At 43.2% G+C, this 19,843-nt stretch overlaps 2 protein-coding genes across 2 annotated transcripts; one reads left to right on the forward strand and one right to left on the reverse strand.

The window, feature by feature from the left end:
* Positions 1 to 10,079: 10,079 nt before the first annotated feature.
* Positions 10,080 to 11,927, reverse strand: LOC136479397 (zinc finger BED domain-containing protein RICESLEEPER 2-like). Its single transcript, XM_066477273.1, has one exon. It carries the CDS (start codon positions 11,925 to 11,927, stop codon positions 10,080 to 10,082), a length of 1,848 nt encoding a protein of 615 aa, XP_066333370.1.
* Positions 11,928 to 13,611: 1,684 nt separating this feature from the next.
* Positions 13,612 to 14,454, forward strand: LOC136481514 (protein GL2-INTERACTING REPRESSOR 1-like). Its single transcript, XM_066478853.1, has 2 exons — positions 13,612 to 13,638; positions 13,775 to 14,454. Exon 2 carries the CDS (start codon positions 13,790 to 13,792, stop codon positions 14,165 to 14,167), a length of 378 nt encoding a protein of 125 aa, XP_066334950.1. The 5' UTR covers positions 13,612 to 13,638; positions 13,775 to 13,789; the 3' UTR covers positions 14,168 to 14,454.
* The last annotated feature ends 5,389 nt before the right edge of the window (positions 14,455 to 19,843 follow it).

Genomic DNA, 19,843 nt, shown 5'->3' on the forward strand with positions numbered 1-19,843 from the left:
CAATATTCCCAGGAAGCCGTTGCCGCACAATAGGTACAGATGAAAGTGAACGAAATAATTTTTTTATTAATTTTATATTGCCTCTTAAATAACAATTGACTCATTATCTTCTGTACGCACACAGCAGGGCCTCCCCCAACCTAAGTCTAATAGTACAATCACCAGACTAGCATAGTGCTCCGGGCGGTGGTTACGATGGGGTAGAAGACACGGCTGCATCCCCACCATCTCCAAGACGGTCTCCACCACCGCCGCCACCACCTCCAAGGCATTCCCCAATGCCGCCTCGAAGGTCTCCAATGCCTGTTCCCCTACCTCCTCCCATGAACCAGGGAAGACGGCTGCAAACAAATAAGCCATCTACCTCGTCGGCGAAGACGACCAAGAAGGCCCCCGTGAAACCAAGGCCAATTCCATAGAAATTGCCTAGTGAAATGAGTAAAGAGGAGTTAGATGATGCGGTTAAAAAAACATCGAAGCATTCTTCTCAGGCACAGGGAAGAGGAAGCAGCAGGAGCAGAAGCACTTCCACCTACCTCCAGCTAAACTAAGGCGGATGGTGGAAGCTGAGCAGAAAAAGAGGTGGCAAGCTCGTAAGCCCTCGCCACCATCAGACTTTGACCGCACTCTTAGCAAGATAATCAAGAAAGCTGCTAAAGCAGGGAAAACTGTTGCACAACTCGGAGAACAAGAATTGCAATCAGTCCCTCCTCTAGTTATTGCTAATGAATATGGTTCAAACATAGATATGCTAGATATGATGGAAATACCTGCTGATAAAGAAGTGGATATGGTGGAACTTGCTAACTTTTATGCTATGAGAGGTATCGACCTTGGCGATTTCCTCTTCGAAAGTGCGCTGGTAGCAGATGAATGGCAGAAATATGAGCATGGCAGGAGTCTATGGAATCCTAAGACCATCAATGAACTGGGTACACAATTGTTCAAGCTAAACACCTTGTACCTCGACGCGTGTCACCGGAAAGAGTTCTATATTTCTGTCAGAATCAAAGACGACCATTGGTTCCGTGGCGATGACGTTATGTACATTGAGTTAGCTGAATTACACCAACTAGTCCACCGGAACTCTCTCGATAAGACTCTCATCAGCTGCTATTGTCTGTAAGTGATTCTTTCTACTAATTAATAATAAGTCGCTACATACGTACATGTCTGTGTTTATTATCCTCACTCTATATATATGATGCAGGTTTGAGATGGGAGAGTGCAAAAAGTAAGGGTGTATTGATATTGATTTCATTGATCCACATATCGTATTCAAAAACCCTAAACCCCAACCAACATGGAAAGCAGAAACGGAGGACAATATCAAGATGTTCTTAGAGAAGCAATGTGACAAGAAATGTATACTCTTCCCCTACAACTTCAGGTAAGTGTTCATAATGTCGATGATCGTGTATCCATATATATATATGTTCACAGTACCTGTGAGCTAATTAATGAGTGTTAATGGACATGGCAGTGAACACTGGATATTGATGGAACTCGATCTGGAGAAAGGTCTTCTAGTCATCTGGGACTCGATGAGAAAAGAGCAAAAAGAGTTCCAAGAGATGATAGATATTATTCAGAGGTAATTGCAGTCTCACTAGCAAAACTATTCTAGTCTCTCTGCATGCAAATTAATGGTCCAAATATTTTTTATGTTATTTGGTAGTTGTTGGGAAAAGGTCTGTCAGGAACACCATATGAAACGCAAAGTGCCACTAAAAGTAGTGCTATACAAAGTAAGTACTATATACCTACCTTAGTTCAATTTCCCTATGCTCGGATGATGACGAATCTTTTTCTCGTAAAGTGGGTTCTGCTGCAGCCCAGGGGACCAATCTCTGTGGATACTATGTTTGCGAGTTCATGAGAGTGTGCTAAAAAAGAACTAGTCTAGAGGAAAAAAGGGTAAGTGTACACATATGTATATATATATATATATTTGTGATAGATACAATTTATTTATCATTATTCTTGATACATATATATATATATACACACACACACACACGCACTAATATACTTTTTCTTCATCTCATATCTCAAATTGAAGACTCGTTGGTTGAAGGAAAAAACCTTGGACACACACCATCTCAAAGCAATCCAAGAGACAATAGGTGGATTTCTGAATGATCAGGTCTTAACTCCCGGCGGTGAGTTTTACTATGACCCAAATATGTGATGATGAAAGCCAAATTTCATATTGATCCAAAGAACATGTGATGATGAAATGTACAATTAATGCAAACTTTACATGTGACGATGAAATGTAATATTATGTTTTAGTTTACTTTTACTTGTGTTGCTTGCGTGCATTGATCGAGCGAAAACTTTACAGTACGCGCGCGCATACGTATATTACTTTGCAGCGAATAATGCGTATTCGAAAACCAAATTAAAACAAAAAAGAATCATCAATTGAAATAAGCAGGAAAAGAAAAAAAGACCCTTTAGTCCCGGTTGGTAATACCAACCGGGAATAAAGGGGCCAGCCCAGGCGCCGGCGTGGCTACCTTTTTAGTCCCGGTTGGTATCACCAACCGGGACTAAAGGTCCACTTCTATTCTCGGCTACTAACCCTTTATTCCCGAACTTCTATTCCCGGCTGCGTAACCGGGAATAAAGGGGGTTGGCAGCCAGGAATAGAAGCCCTTTTTTTACTAGTGATAGGGTATGCCTCCACGCCGAGTGTCGCCTTCACGCCGTCGGGGGACATCATCCTGCCAGGGGGCTACCTCCATGCGGGGTGCCGCCTCTGTGCTAGGGACGCCACATTAATTATGGTGTTGCCTCCATGCCAGAGGCCACCTCCGTGTCGGGGGCAATTGCGAATTTGCCATGCCAAAGAGGAGGAACGTGTGAGAGGGAGGGAGCCAAGGAGAGAGAGGAAGCCAGGAGGGAGAGGGAGGGAGGAGAGGAATGGGAGAAAAGTAACTGATGGAGGAGAAAGAGTGGCCAGTTGAGTGGGGCCTGGAATCCTTATGCTCCGTGTGAGCACCGTATGGTGACACGCGGGCACATGGCCCATCCTGTTAGCCACAATGAAGACGCTAGAGTGACGCTAATCCATGCCACTCGATGGGCCCCATGCCTAGGCACTTTTCACCGTCGGTTTAAGTTCGGAACCAGTGGTAAAAAATGATTTTTACCACATGTTTTAATAAAACCGATGGTGAAAATACTATTGGTAAAAACCAATTATGTACTGCACTCAAAGAAAAGGCTGTCAATGGCTACTACTGTGATTTGGTGTCTTACTATATATTACTCTATGAATTAATATGGTCACGGTTTGAATCATTAATCAATGATCATGCCATCATCACATCATCATGACATTGTTGGCATAGTACGTGGAGTACTTCCTCCGTCCGCAAAAGAATGTAATTATGTGATTCGTGCTGGTCAATATAGCTTAAGTTTGACCAAGTTTATAGTAAATAATATTAACATTTATGTCTCTAAATAAATATATTATGAAAATATATTATGTAACTAATCTAATGATATTTATTTCATATCTTTTTTTATATAAATTTAGTCAAAGTTCAAACTGTTTGACTTCTCAAAAAACGAGAATTGTATTCTTCTGTGGACAGAGGGAGTACACTTTACTAGGTCATTAACCTTCTATAGCTAGCAAAGCTCATGTCGTCCTTGGCCTGTGAACTTGAAGGCATCTGAGACGGAGCAATGAATTGAAGCGTGCAGTTCTCTGATTCACAACACTCACTGCGGCATCGTCGCCACTGCACGCTCGCATTGGTTTTTACTGCGGCCGGGATGCATGGATGATGGGGGTGCATCGTTTGACCGCGCGTCCCTCCACTTCTTTATTGTTGCCGCAGCGGTGGTTCAGCTCAGCTCAGTTCATCGATAGATCATCTCAGAGATAGGGTTAAAGACGGGAGCAGCGTGTGCTCAGCAGGAGATCGTGTTCGTGTACGTGAGGTCTCCATTGCGAAATCATTGTCGTGGAATCCCATATCCTGGCACCAGTACCGACAGCGGATACTGCGCTTGCTGCCTCGCAGGCAGGCGTCTCCCGGTCAGCGCGCTGCGTGATGTACATACACTGTTCATATCATTGAAAAGCAAAGGGTTTTTGTAGTACCAGTGTTGGATCAGGTAAATCCAACCAAAGTTTGTCATATCGATTAACAGTGTTGTTATCACTGAGGCCCCAAAATTGAGTCTTAGTGTTGTTATCACTGAGGCCCCAAAATTGAGTCTGGGCACGAATTTGACCCACATTTGAGCTGGGCACGGTCGTATGTTTTATGTGTTTCTTCTAGCTAGGTGATGAAATGAAATTTGTAAATATTTGGCATGGCATGGCACCCTGTCGCGCGCAGCACCGATTCTAGTTGTATACTGCAGTAATAACCTGCAGAATCTCTGGTATTGCGAGAGGATCTGGTTTTTTCTTTTACTACCTGGTAGACATAACTACTCTGAGTTTACTCTAAAAAAAAAACTACTCTGAGAGGGTGTTTGGATCCGGTGATTAAAGTTTAGAGGTGTCATATGAGGGTGTCGTATGGGGTGTTCGGATACTAATAAAAAAACAAATTACAGAATCCGTCAGGAATCCATGAGACGAATTTATTAAGCCTAATTAATCCGTCATTAGCACGTGTTACTGTAGCAACACGTTGTCAAATCATGAACTAATTAGGCTTAAAAATTTCGTCTCACGAAATAGTTTCAATCTGTGTATTTAGTTTTGTAATTAGTCTATATTTAATACTTCATGCATGCGTCCAAATATTCGATAGGACAACGACTAAAGTTTAGGAGGTGGAACCAAACACCCCCTGAGTCAACCCAACAATGTGGAAGCCTTTTGTTAGATCACAGTGGCAAGAGAGTACTGTAGTAAGCTGTGTACTGCCTCTACCATCCTAAAAAAGATTTCATTTTATTTTTGGATTTATCAAACCTTCTTACATTTGGCATTATGACTATATAAAATTATATTTCAGGGTTAATGTAATGTTTTTATTCAGTATACATATCAGAAATGTTAGGTTTTTTTGTATAAATTAGATCAAATTAAAAATTACTAGTCTTCTCTTTTGTATTTTTTCGGACGGAGGGGAGTACCTGACTGAAGGATCAGAGCCTGCCCCCGTTTCATCACCAAGAGATCGTCCAAAGCAGTTGCAGCCTGCAGCAGCTATAGATACGTACCGAGATACTCACTCTGCCATGAAACCAAAGCTGCGACGGATTTCTGCTGATTCAAAGCTGCTTGCTGCTGGAGACTGCTGAGACGTCATTTCACAACTTGCACCTTTATTAATTTTCTTGTTAATAAATTTTCTGAAACACTATATAAAAAAAGGATCTGAGTTATTGCTAGCTTTTTCTGCGAGGCACATCAAATGAAGTGGTGAAGTTAATGTGCTAGCTGCTGCTGGATTCCTATAACTTCATTGCAGGGCAAAGGGGGGCATTGAAGGTGTTAGCTACTAGGCTGAAATGCAAAGACATGTAGGGCATCGCCGTTCAATTAAAGCATGTATTTACCTAAAGTGGCACATCTTCTATTAGGGGGTATTTGTTTCTCTCCTAAACTTTAGTAGCTGTTCCATCGAATGTTTGGACACATGCATGGAGTATTAAATATAGACTAATTACGAAACTAATTGCACAGCTTGCGACTAATTTGCGAGACGAATCTTTTAAGCCTAATTAGTCCATGATTTGACAACGAATTGCTACACTAAACATGTGTTAATGACGGGCTAATTAGGCTTAATAAATTCGTCTCGTGGAGTATTGACGGATTTTGTAATTTATTTTTTATTAGTATCCGAATACCCCATACGACACTCTCACGTGACACCTCCTAAATTTTAGTCACCGGATCCCAACACCCCCTTAGAATCCATTTATTCATGAGAGAACCAGTGGCTCAGTTGATGCACATTTATTTGGATAGATGGAATCCTTTAAAGTTTCTTTGGCTAGCTAGCTTGGAGGTCCGGAATCCTCTATTGATGAAGGGCATTCAAGGTGTTGAGATTGTCAAGGGTTATGGCAATGTCTCTTTGATAACTAAAGGAGCACCCTTGTCTTTTACTGCTAGCATATATAAAAAAGGAATTAAGCATAGAAGTTTTTATTAATAATACTAAAATTTGGACTCGTAAAATACCTTAGGATTTTTTTATTATTACCATAACCATAAACAACCTAATAAGATATTTAATTTATGAACAGTTTTTGTAGGATTTGATCCCAAGACCTCAACCCTTGCGTGATCCTTCCATCAACGGAGGCTATTTTTAGTGTCGGTTTTCTTAAACGTATCCCATGTACGTAGAAACCCATTTCATTTATGGCTAACTTAGACAACCGCTTTAACAAAAGTTATGTTTTTTAAAATAAATCTAAGAACTTTTAACAAATATTTAGGCATCTAAATGATTTCAAATGAAAAAAACAGTTCAACTACAAAGTAAATCTTGTCGAGCTCTACAATTTGATATAGTATTGTTTTCATCTAACTTAATATGAAAAAGTTATCAAAATTTTATATACATACCATTTTGAATCGGATTTCTATTGCTAATTTTGTTAAGCAACCGCCGTTAGAAATTAATTGATTCCTAGTGGCGGTCACCGTAAGACAACCTCCTCTAAAAATAGGCTATTTGTACTAGCGTTAACGTAAGTCGTTACCTCCAATGAAAATATCTATTTCTAGTGGATGTAGCTTAAATCAGCCGCTAGAAGAAATAGGAGAATTTCTATTGGGAATAAAAAAAATAGACCCCTGATATAAATGATTTTCAACTAGCGGTTCTTGGTCATACATACTGTACTGGCATCTACTTTTGTGTACCATCACCGTTAGTGAAAAAATAGGTGACGTCTGTATTTTGTACTAGTGCAGCCAACTTTACTAGGTTATTTTTTAAAAGAAATGCACTATTAAATTCTCAATTTAATATAAAGCTTATGTGCTTGCCACAACCTTCCTTTTCGTTGGTTTGATTCATTTCCTTTGGTTCAATACCGCTAAGGTACAATATTACAGCTAAGGTGTTATTCCTCAACCGTTATTTCATCTTAACAAGAACAATTACATTTTTTTTTGCGATTGCATAGTACAACTCAGACACTCACAATACACGCACACTAACCCCTATGAAAACATGCACACAAACCCTACCTCTATGAGCATCTTCGAAGACTGTGCTAGCAAATCTTCAAGATTGACGAAGTCATCACATACGTCTCGCTCTCGATGGAAACGTCACCTACCGCTGAAAGCACAAAGTCGTTAAATCATGTAATATTCGCTCCCACGGGAGTCGAAACCAGGACCTGATGTGCTACTGAGGCTCTTGCATTACGTGATGTTAGACATATGAAACTAATGCATATGGTAGTAGTTGAAAATCTTGGTGATCACCTTTCACCTAGGGCCTGAGATATTTTTATTTGGCATATATTGGTATTAGTTAACTGCTTTAGTTAAGTAGATATGAGGCTGGTCATGCTCAATTTACTTCTGAACTTATGTGTTAATTAAAAATATCATTAATTGCTGGATTGTCCTTGGAGCAAGGTACATTTCCCATTAGTTTTGTGTTGCTAATACTGAACACTTAGCTAACTTCATATATTCCTTGACCAAACTTTCTAAACATATTTTTGTGCTGAAACTAACTTGCTAATAAACTTACTTATAAACTTATGTGGTTTTTAAAATTCTAGGTGACCACCATTATTTCGTGAGTTTAATATATTTTTTGTTATTTACATTGCCACTACTATAGATCTCATTTTCGGGGGCGCTCACAATAGATTTATAGGGGCAGTTCTCCCAATCGCCTCTACCCAAGGATCTCGAGAATTCAAGTGTTTCCTAGGGTGGGTTTGCTACCAACCATGGAAATCGATAGCCAAGGGTCTCTAGTAGCATGGTAATATTGATGAATACTACTCTAACTAGTTGAGATATCAAAGAAAATTTTCTAAATGAAGGGACTGACGCCCAAGAGGGTGGTTGAATTAAGTCACTTAAAGACTAAGGCGAAAAACCATTTATAAAAACTACACAAGATTTATCTAGATGTGCACTATAGATTTTTCTAAGTATTGTTATCTCTGACACTTAAAATACTTCCATCCTATCAATTATCCTCTTATGTGTTGATAGGTTTTAAGTGATGCACACTCATATGAGAGTTTGCAAGCTTTTAAGTTACTTAATTCAACCACCCCTCTTAGGTGAACTAAGAAGTGTTAGAGATAGCAACACTTAGCAAGACTTTTCAGTCCCTATCAACTATCACTCATATGAGAGTTTGCAAGCTAAACTAGGAAAGTAAAAGAACAAAGCTAAGGAGCACAAGAATATAAGTGATGAATATAAGAGGGTTAGAGAATGCAAACTCTCATATGACGATGCGTTTACCAAGGTATCGGAAGGCTCACGCTTTCCCTCAGTCCTCGTTGGAGCCCCTCGCAAGGATGCGCTCGCAATGGCCATGCTTTTAGTTGGGTAACTCTGTGGATAGCTCATGGGTCTTTGCCACGCATAAGTGGGTCTCTGTCAAGCCTCTCACAGATTGCTCCCACCGTCTTCATTTATTAAAGCTTTAGCCAAAATGTCGAGGGTCTCCCTCATCGTACACCATCGGCATCCACTCCACAAACATGGTTGGAGTGGTCTCTAAGACTTCTAGGCCTCAAAAATGTATAACCATTGTGCATGCTAGCACCGATAGCAAAGAGGTGTGCAAACCTCAATAAACTCTAGGCTGACACCTAAAGCAAAGTGTAAATATGCAGCCTAAACTAGGCTAACACAAGCTAATGGTTTAGCTAATTGTATGATGAAACACACGTCACAAGTTTAAATTATACCTCCCATCACCGCTGTTTGTGCTGAAACAAACATCATATATTTAATTATGAACTTATTATGTGTTAGCAGTAAATCTTAGTGACTAGAATCATCACTGTTCATAATTAAATTTAAATACCAAATTTATGTGGTGGCAAAGCAGAACCATATCTGAATTTATTCTGACCAAAATTTCTAGTAATAAGTTAGCATACCGGCTATGAGTATACTTGGCCATCGGGCCGGCCCGGCTCGGCACGGCCCGGGCATGGGCCAGGCACGACCCGGAGGATGTCGGGCCAGCACGGCACGCCGTGCCTCCCGTGCCGTGCCGCTGCGGGCCTCGTGCCTTGCCATCAGCCCAAGCACGGGCCTGTGGGCCTAAATCCGTGCCGTGCCGGCCTGCTAGGCACGGCCAAATCACCAGGCCATGACAGCCCGAGGCCCGTAGGGTTCAAAACACATAAAAAAATTCATCTCAACAAGAAGTATTCAAATTTGAAGTATTTTTTCTCAGAAGAGCTTCAAACCAAAACCAAAACCTTACACACAGAGAACAAGAGGAAATTAAAAGGATAAATGAGCTGTGTGCAATGCTGCCTCATTAAAAACCTTTCTGGGTAAAACTCACCCTTGTGAGAAACCCTAGAAAGGGAAAAAGAGTGAAACACAGCTCTTATAAGTCTTAAACATGTTCAAAGGTTTACATGATACATCACAGATACATATCATAATCAAGTCTCAGGCTCTCAGCTCACCTCTCAAGTCTCACACTCTCACTGTCTCAATCTCAACTCTCAACTCAAGAACCACCAGATGCAGAAGCCACAGATGCAAATGTGCTAGTAGAAGGAGCGCCAGAAGTAGATGTATCTTCATCAAGATAGAGATGCTCGAAGTAGTCTACCAGTTCTTGGTTGTCAACATCATGCTGCAGTCTTCTTTCATCCAGCTCCCGATCTTTTATGCAAACAAGCATCTCCACATGTTTAGGCAATATTCGACGGCGTCGCTCCTCAAGTATTCTTCTTGTCAAGCTGAAACAAGATTCTGAAGACACTGTTGAAACAGAAACTGACATAATGTCTTTAGCCATGATAGAAAGCATTGGATATGTTAGCTTATGGTCACGCCACCAGAGAAGTAGATCAAAGTCATCCTCATATGTAGTGACATTGTCACTGTCCAGATAAGCAGATAGCTCTCAAGCAGCAACAGAAGTAGATGAAGGACTGGGAGCAAAGGCAGGGGAAGGTCCAACAACACCAGATGCTCTAGGGCCTCCAAAAATTCTTCCCCATGCCTGCTTCCTCTTACCTACGATGTTTGCAGGATGTGCAGCCCTCCTTTGAGACCTAGCTGTACCAAACTTTTCTTCATACTTGTTAAATAACTTGAAAATTTCAGTTTTCACAATACCATAATAAGAACTGTGGTCAAAACCAGTTTTTTGTTGCATTATGGTAAGAACATTAAATAACCCTCTCATTTTACCTCTAGGATCAAGAATGAATGCAAATGAATACAACAGAGGTATGTCCTTCCAGTATTTTAGGTATTTAAGCTTTATAGGATAGACAATGGAAAATAGATTCTGATCCTTTGAACTTTCATGCAAATGAGTTATAATATCTAGCAGATGGTGCAGAATAAGTGGACTAGTTGGATAGTAAACACCAGAAAGAGTGACTGTGGAGTCATAAAAAACTTCCAGGAATTCAAGTATTTTATCAGCAATATACCAGTGATTTGCAGTTAACAACGTTGAGCCATAGTTGGAATTAATGAACACAGAAAAAACATCCTTATATGGAAGCAGGTGTTTAAGCATAAGATATGTAGTATTCCATCTTACATCCATATCCAAACCAAACTTTCTAGGTCTAACACCCTTAGCAATACAAAAGTTCTTGAACAAAGCAATCCTTTGATTAGATGAATTCAAAAAGTTAATAGCAGTTCTGAAATCCTCAGTGTAAGGTTTGAACCTTTTTAAGCCAGATTTTACTATCAGATTAATAATATGGCAAGCACAACGTTGATGTATAAGATGATACTTAACCTTATTAGGATCTGAAGGTGTAGGTGCAAGTTCAGAACCCAGATAACCAGCAAACATAGGTGTCAATGTTTCCATAGCCTTAGCATTGGAAGAAGCATTGTCAAGAGTAACAGAGAACACCTTGTCAAGCAAACCAAATTCTTCAATCACACAAGCAACTTTTTCTGCAATATTCTCACCAGTATGTTTTACCTCAATCAAGCGGAGACCAATTACCTTTTTCTGCAACTCCCAGTCAGCAGTCACATAGTGAGCACCAACACTGATATAGTCTTCCTTTGCATTACCAGACCAAATGTCTGATGTTAGACCAACAGAAGAAGCACCAGACAATACACAGTTCTTAATTATATTACGTCGTTCATTAAAAAGTTTGCTAAGATCTCTAGTGGTGGTCTGTCTAGAGACCTTAACAAACCTAGGATTATGAGCTCTAACAATGTATTCTTCCCAAGCATCAGTCTCACCAATTCCTAAAGGCAGATCAAGCTTAGCAATCAAACGACATAATTCAGATCTAGCAACTTCAGGTTTATAATCACAGTTATAAATAGAACCATCAGGATTGTATGAAAGCCTAGATTGAACCCTAGCACGTTGATCTATTTTAATCCTACATGATTTTTGGTGCCTTTTTAAGTGACCAGTGCCAACAGCAGATCTAGCAAACAAGGTAGATTTGCACATCTTACAAACAGCCTTGGTGCAAATTCTAGAACCATTAATAACCTCATAGATCTCCTCAAAATCAGCCCACACAGGCGATTTGCGCTTACTAGTGTTACCTATACCAGCAACCGAAGGAGCAGAGCCGTTGGAGTTCGCAGTAGCCGTCACCCCGTCTCCACCGTCCGCGTCCACATCGATTGGAGCAGCAGAGCCATCCCCAAGATCGAAACCAAACAATGCAGCAGCGTCGGCTCGAGTGTCGTCGTCGTTCTCGCCCTCTGGGGCCAGGCCAACCGGAAGGAGGCCATCCTCGTTAGCCATGGTCGCCTCTCCAGCCCCATTCCTCGACGGTGCGGGTGGTCGCCTTGCTCGCTCTAAGCCGCAGCTAGAAGACGATGCATCGGCTACTGACCTGCGAAACAATGGAAGAAGAAGAAATCAAAAGCATACATTGAAAGAAAAAAAGAAATTAGAACATGGTTAGGGTTAGGGTTAGGGTTAGGGTTAGGGTTAGGGTTTCACCTGCGTAGCCGGAGCCCGGTGCCGGAGAAGGACGACGAGCACCCAGAGCCCAGAGAAGACGACACTCAGTCAGCAACGACGGCGGATGGCGGAGGAGGGACAAATAGAGACAACCAACTCACATAATCTACGAGATCTAGAGGGGAGATAGGGAGAGGGAGAAGGGAGAGGCGGAGTAGGGAGCTGCTCGCCGGCGGCAGGCGGATCATCGAGGTCACCTCACCGGAGTCGAGGAGGATGGAGCCGAGACCGTGAGAGCCGAGAGCGAGGCCAGGCGACGGAATGAGCAAGGGTTCGGGGTGTGAGAGCCGCCGCGGCTGCGGCGTGCGCTTATATATGAGGAGGGGGGAGGCGTCGAGGTCACCTCACCGGAGTCGGGGAGGACGGAGGCGAGACCGCGAGGGCAAGAGCCGAGACCCGAGAGCGAGGCGAGGCGAGAGAGATGAGAGCGAGGCGACAAATGAGCTAGGGTTCGGGTGTGAGAGCCGTCGCGGTCGCGGCGTGCGGCTTATATATTAGGAGCGGGGGGAGGCGGGACGGTGGGCCGTGGGACGGCCGCGCTGGGTGCGCTGCGCGTGGGGAGCGGGGGAGGGGGTATGCCGGGCCGCTGCTGGGCCGACCGACTCAGGCCGGGCCGGGCCGTGCCAGCCCATAGGCCTGAGCAGCGGCCCAGGCATGGCCTGCTCCCTCGGGCTAGGCTAGCCCGGGCCCGCACATCACCGGGTCGGGACGTGCTCGTGTCGGGCTAAAAAACGGGCTTCGTACCGTGCCGTCGTGCTTCGGGCTGCATGGCCAAGTATAGCTATGAGAGATAGGAACATAAATGGGATGATGCGAAAGAGCCTGTAGTCTACTGGCTACGAGAGCCTCAGTAGCACCTTAGGTTCTGGGTTCGATCCTGTGGGAGTGAATATTTTAGGATTTAACAGCGTTGTGCTTTCAGTGGCAGGCGACGTTCCCGTTGACAACGAGGCGCCTGTGGTGACTTTATCAATGGGGTGATGTGAAGGAGATAGATGGAGCAACTTTGTTTGTATTGTATTTTCCCTCCTCCACCCCCCTATATAGTAGGGCCCTCGAATCCATTGAAGCCCCACAACCAAAATAAAATGAAATAAATAGGGTGAAGCCCCACAACCAAAATAAAATAAAATAAATGGGGTGATATGAAAGATGAGATGGCATGGGGTGGTATGAAGGGGAGAGATGGAGCAACTTTGTTTGTATTGTATTTATATACAAAGTAAATAATAAAATAAATGGGGTGATGGATGTGAAGGGGAGAGATGGAGCAACTTTGTTTGTATTGTATTTATATATACAAAGTAAATAACAACATTCACCTCCCCTCCTCACCTTCGTAACAGGTTCCTGGAATCCATTGAAGCCCCACAACCAGGAGGGCATTGACCTCCCCTCCTCCACCTCCCTATATAACAGGGGCCTAGAGCCCCACAACCAGGAGCTGCAAGCCGCATCTCCTTCCTCTTCGATCCTTCTCCATATTCAGGTAAATAACATCTGCCGTAACATCTCGATCATTGTTGTGTTCTTGATTACTCCTTGGAAGCCTTCTTGTTTAACAAACATCATATCAGCCGTTCAATCATTGGACCCTTGTAAATCTTGTTCGCCCGGCCGTGCAGTGCAGGCAAGCCGCCATGAGCAACGGCAACCGGAGCAGCGGCGGGAGGGGCGCGAGGTTGGAGCTGCAGCTGCACCTGTCGCCGCCTCCGGCCGGAAGGATGGAGGTGGACGGAGGCCACGGCAGCGACTCGTCGTCGTCCCCGAGCTCGTGCGTGTCGTCGGACTGCAGCCCAGGGAGCAATTCGCCGATGGTGATCGGCGCCTGCACGCGGTGCATGATGTACTGCATGGTGGCCAAGAAGGACTTCCCCACCTGCATCAACTGCAAGCAGCCCTGCCTCGTGGACCTCCTCCACGGCGCCGGTGCCCGTGCCGGTGCCGGCGCCAGCGCTGGCGGCAGCGGCGGCGCCGCGGGCGACGGCGGCGACAAGAAGCGCGGCAACGGCAAGTGAAGGACGGTCAGTCAGCGTGCCCCGTCCAGTGGATGCTCATACGGATGGTTAGCTCAGGTCCGGTTGGGCTTGGTGCGCTGATCTCGAGGCGCGGTGGGGGAGTGGCCGCCGTTGGATCATCCACTGGACGGACATGGCCTATTTGGTTTAGTGTACTAGGCTAGCATAGTACTCCTAGCTGCTGATGTTATTACTAGCGACCTTTATTTATGATGTTGTTGGTTGGTTAACCGTGGTAATGGGTATGTGATCGCCGGTGGTTCAGTGGTATTATTGTTGTGGGTAATGGTTTTTAGGTGTAACAATGCTCAATTTAACTTAAGAAGAATGCGATCTATCAAGGGTTGTTTCTAGAAACGACAATGCATGCACACTAACCAGTAACATAATAAGTTTTAGGGTGTGCTTGCAACGTGACAATTTCAACTGGCCAGCGAGCTTTTAATTTTAGGCTCTAGTACATCTATTTGCTGATGTTGACCAGTCAAAAGGATCTACTCGTATTTGCTAACGTTGACGGGTCAAAACGATAGGCATACCATTCAATGATCCATCACTTAGGCCGGTGTTTGGTTCCTCGTTCTGAACTTTAGTCGCTGTTCCATCGGATGTTTGATATATGTATGAAGTATTAAATATAAACTAATTGCACAGTTTGCGACTAATTTACGAGACGAATCTTTTAAGTCTAATTAGTCCATGATTTGACAATGGATTGCTACAGTAAACATATGCTAATGACGGGCTAATTAGGCTTAATAAATTCGTCTCGTGGAGTATTGACGGATTCTGTAATTTGTTTTTTTATTAGTATCCGAACACCCCATGCGACACCCTCACGTGACACCTCCTAAATTTTAGTTACTGGATCCAAGCACCCCCTTACAAGTTTTCTTACTAAAAGACATCTATGGTTGTTTTTTTTCTAATAATGGAAAGAGGTTTCCAGCTTCATCCTGGAAGAGGAATCAGAGATCTTATAACAACTCAACACATCAAAGCAAACGAAGTTTTTAAGATAAGAACACTCAAGACTTAGTTGTAAATGATGAAGCCCATCCATAGGACGCAGAGTCACATTGTTGCAGTCTCCAAAGTCAGGCAAGCCCCTACCATGAGCACTTGTCGAACCTCACATCGTTACAGTTGAGCCCAGAACCAAAGTCAGGGTCCTGTCCCCCTAAATAAAACCTGTAAAAGAGATTTGGATCGACAATTGTCAAAAGCAACTTTGTTTCTTATTATCCATATTGACTATAAAATGACTTTCACTACGTCAGAATACCCCATCACTGCCGGTTCAAAATACCCCATCACTGCCGGATTTTGAACCGGCACAACTATACCGGCAGTAATAAGGGTAAGCTATCACTGTCGGTTCCTACAAACCGGCAGTGTTCTTCAACTTTACTGCCGGTTCATAAGACCACCCGGTAGAGCTCAGTTCCAACAACACTGTCAGTTTGTGTTTCAACCGGCAATTTTGTAGTAAGAATCACTGCTGGTTTGTGACAAGAACCGGCAGTGATGGCTAAGTCAACACTGCCGGTTTGTGGCTCGAGCCGACAGTGCCATCACTACCGGTTTTGTTGCTAACCGACAGTGATGTTTACGATAACACTGCCGGTTTTCTGATAACCGACAGTGATGTCACGTTCGCAATTTATTGTTTTATAATTGATTTTAATTTATATTTTTTCGTGGAATCGGGTTTCGCTTTATATACGCTACGTAGACGACAGGTACATCAATATTAAACATTACAAATGTTACGGTTACAATTCAAATGTTCTTATCCACATCTCGATCCCTCAAAATAAAAAAAGAAATATTCTTGGACTTCACACATGCTTCTCAGACTTCTTACAATAATCTTGCGAGACGCTCTGGGCCATACTAGTCCTTGTACTTCACGGATTGTGCAATGGAAAAGACTCCATCTTTTTCCAATACCTCGGCTAAGATGAATTTTGTCAGCTCCGATTGCAGTGCGATGATCTCCATGTCTAACAACCTTTCATGGTTATATTTCTTGCGCTGTCGTTCAAAAAAGATGATATCCAAAGAGGAGCAGTAAATCATTTTGTTGAAATTTTAATAGACATAAATGAAATGGGGATTATACACACCAACTTATCGGCTTCTTCCAATTTCCCGCCGATGTAGCGAAGCATTGCCCACATTATATAATACATGCATTCATTGTTTCCTGCCAGCTGTGATAGGTACTTCCCCTCCATTTCGACAACCTTAAATGGGACTGACATCCCACCGATATGTCTTCTTCAGACACTGAGCAACATTAAAAGGAGAAACATTAGAAAGCGGTATGTGTGATTAGAAAATAATATGTTATTAGGATCGCTTACTAATTCAGTACTGCCACCAGTGCATCCAGATGATGAAATGGTTTTTTCTTCGAGTCCCACACCTCGAGCAGGTTTTTGGCAAGATTAACACAAATGAAGACGAAATGGTTGCTGCAATCACATAATCCTAATTATCGAATAATCTTAACAAAAAAAGAAGCATAAAATTAAAAGCCGAGAACACATACTCGCAGTTGTAAGCTAGAAGTATGTGGATTTTCTTCTTCATCGTGAATTCGTCAAAAACAACAATCAATCTCTGTTTCAGGTCTTCCACATCACATCCATAGAGGCCTAGACATGTCCTCTCATTGACTCGCATGGGGTCCAAGAAGCCTATGTAATCCCATTTGCTTTTTAGAATGCAAAATTTTGCTACACACCTACATAAAATCATGGGAAGTGCTCAAAAGTTAACAATTTGTGTCTCGAGAGAGTAGTTAATTGTAAAATCGTGCGTGTAGGGTACTTACATAGTCCACAGCGTCAACATTTGAACATCGAGAGAGCATTTCTGGTATAGCTAGAACAAGCACTCCCACTCGACATCGAACTTCTCTTCTTCAGGATAATGGAAAACATGTGGCAAACGGATAATAACCTCAAAACCAAAGTCAGGGTGGGAGCATATATGTTATCAGATTTTTATACTCATGATCAGGAATCAAAAGATTGCGCCTTTCATACTTCATTGCCGGTGTTGCCATCCCTTGTACATCATAATAGATGGTCGCGGCCTCTTTCATGGTTAATCCTGGGTTGTCTTCGACGTACTTCTGTATGTTCCTTAAATCTTTATTGTGTATTTCTTCGTCTCTTGTTGTAGCGTATTTATTTTGTGTTTGCCTTTCGAATTCAGACTTAAAAAAAATGAAGGCAGTGAGGCACAGAGATTGAAGAAACTAACAATCTTCCTTCGAGATGTGTGCTGTAAATTTTTCTTTTATCATGGTGGTAACACTGCCACTGAACGGCCTTTTTCTTTTCTTTTGGTCCACTTTGGGAGCATTAGCGACTGAATCCAAGGACCTTTTCTGCGACTACGAGGATGTTCTTGATCTTGTTTTGGGCTAAGGTGGAGGAGGAGGATGACGATGAGAATTCTGTTTTCCCAGCGCTGATGAAGATGGAGGAGGAGGAGGAGGAGTCTCTTTTCTTGGGGCTGATGAAGATGGAGTTGGACGAGGAGGAATAGAAGGAGACCTCTGTCTTCTTAGGGGTGATGGCTCCAGATGAGGAGGGGAGTGATCTCTATTGAGAGATGGTGAGTGATCATCGTGGGTGGGCGAAGACTCGCGGTCGTCCTCATCATCAGAGGACAATTGATGGTCAAGCTTAATGAAGCGCTTGCGCCAGGCCACTTGAGAGGCCTTGTTTTGACCAAGTTTTGGCCTGTCTTCCGCTACGAGGTACTCAATGGGTATCTTGTTATACTTCTTATCAAGTATTCTGTCAATGGTGACGTGAGCGTACCCCAGTGGAATTAGGCGGCCATTAATTGTCTCGTCTTCCGCAGGCTAGGCCTGGCCGAGCGCCACCTTGTCCTTTGTCCATTCCTGACGGATGTATAACCTGACATTGATGGGTTCAGTGATGTCGTCCACCGGATGAGGCACATTCGCCTCTTCTTCATCGAGCGGGGTCGATCCACAGCTGCTGCGACCCCTAAACTATGGGCTAAAAGCAGTAGGAGTGGGGTTTTGTGGTACTACTGACCCCTTGGATAGCAAAATTTGCTCGACTCGTGCTTCAATGGTCGCCTCAATCTATGCTTCCATTCTATCTTCCATCTCTTTTAGTCTCCTCAAATACTCTACCTCCTGTTTTGCTCTACCCCTCGAGCGGCTCCGGTAAGTGTTAGATTCTTGGGGGAATGCTAGTTTCCAAGGAACAACACTAGTTCCTCTAGTGTGGCCAAGGTGCTCCTTGGTTCCGAGTGCTTGGGTGAGTACGTCTTTCTCCCTATTAGAAGTGCGAGTCCCTTGCCTCACTTTCTCAGTTACCTAGGAGATCCTCTGGATGAGTTCGCTCTTGGGTTGATTTGAGGAGCTAAAGCTCCCGTCCTCAGCATGCCATACATTTCTCCCCATATAGTATAATACCGATCTAGGCTCCCAATCGGCGGTCTCAACCTAAACATCTTCCTCAGCAAGGTGATCCATCTTTTGAAGTTATGCTTCAAATTCTAGCATCTTTTTGGCGTAGCCACGAGAGCTAAGATGATGAGGATTCGTCGCTTTCTATGAATTCTCTTTATTCTTTCTGCTCAGTTCTAAGTACTCCTCGGATAACCTGTATTCCTTGAAATCCTACCAGAAGTCCTTTTGCTTGCTAAACTATCCACCATCGAAATCTGGCTCTTTATTTTGGAAGGACAAAATTCTTGTATAATGTCCCCTTGAAATTCTTAAAGCATGTCCCCATGATTTCTTTTGTTTTTTCTTGACTAACTCCCTATCATACTCAGCTAGGAAAGTGAAATACTCTGGGATCTTGGCATCCCATATGTAATCCTTCTCGCTTTCGAGAACCCTCCACCGGTCATCATCTTTCCCAATCCACTTCCTGTACTTAATCAGGGATGAAGTCCCTAACAAGTAACTCGAGGATAGTCTTGTATTTGGTCAAAGCTATAGGCGGTGAGAGTGGATCCCTGAATTCATCGAACTCAGTAATGTGCCAGTGTGCATTCCTAGCAACAGGAATCTTTAACACGCCTTGCTTGGATCTGGCCTTCCTGCTACCTGAACCCTCTGGCTCCTCGACCGACGGAGGCTCCTGCTAGAGACACCAAGTAAGCTATGATCCTCTCAATTGATTAGCATGTGTGGCTACATAGTCACATGATACCAAAGTTACCTGGCCATCTTGGTCATTTTGACCCAGATCGAGTAGGCCGGATGGGGTTCATGGTTGCTCGTTCTCACCGACCTGATTGACACCGTCACCGTTTGTCGGATCATGCGGCTCTCCAGTCCCAGCGATATCAGCCACTTCTTGTTGCCGATCTGTTCTTCGGCGACGAGGTAACAGGCGACGATGAGTCATGGCTGTGACACGATTGTGGTTAGTTTTGGCCGCGGACAACTACTAATAGCATATGTTCATATATCTAATATGTTTAATGCAAAGTCTAATAATAAGTCCACATACAACAAAGTCAAATAATAGCATATGTTCGCCTAGAACAAATTCATTGTTTGATTGACCACATACAACAAAGTCCACCTACTGTTCTATGAAACTATGCCTACATCAACTTCCAAATAAGAAAAGCGATGACCATAGCCATAAATAAAAACATGAC

The sequence above is a fragment of the Miscanthus floridulus genome, chromosome 9 (genome assembly GCF_019320115.1).
Source record: "Miscanthus floridulus cultivar M001 chromosome 9, ASM1932011v1, whole genome shotgun sequence".
Lineage (NCBI taxonomy): Eukaryota > Viridiplantae > Streptophyta > Magnoliopsida > Poales > Poaceae > Miscanthus > Miscanthus floridulus.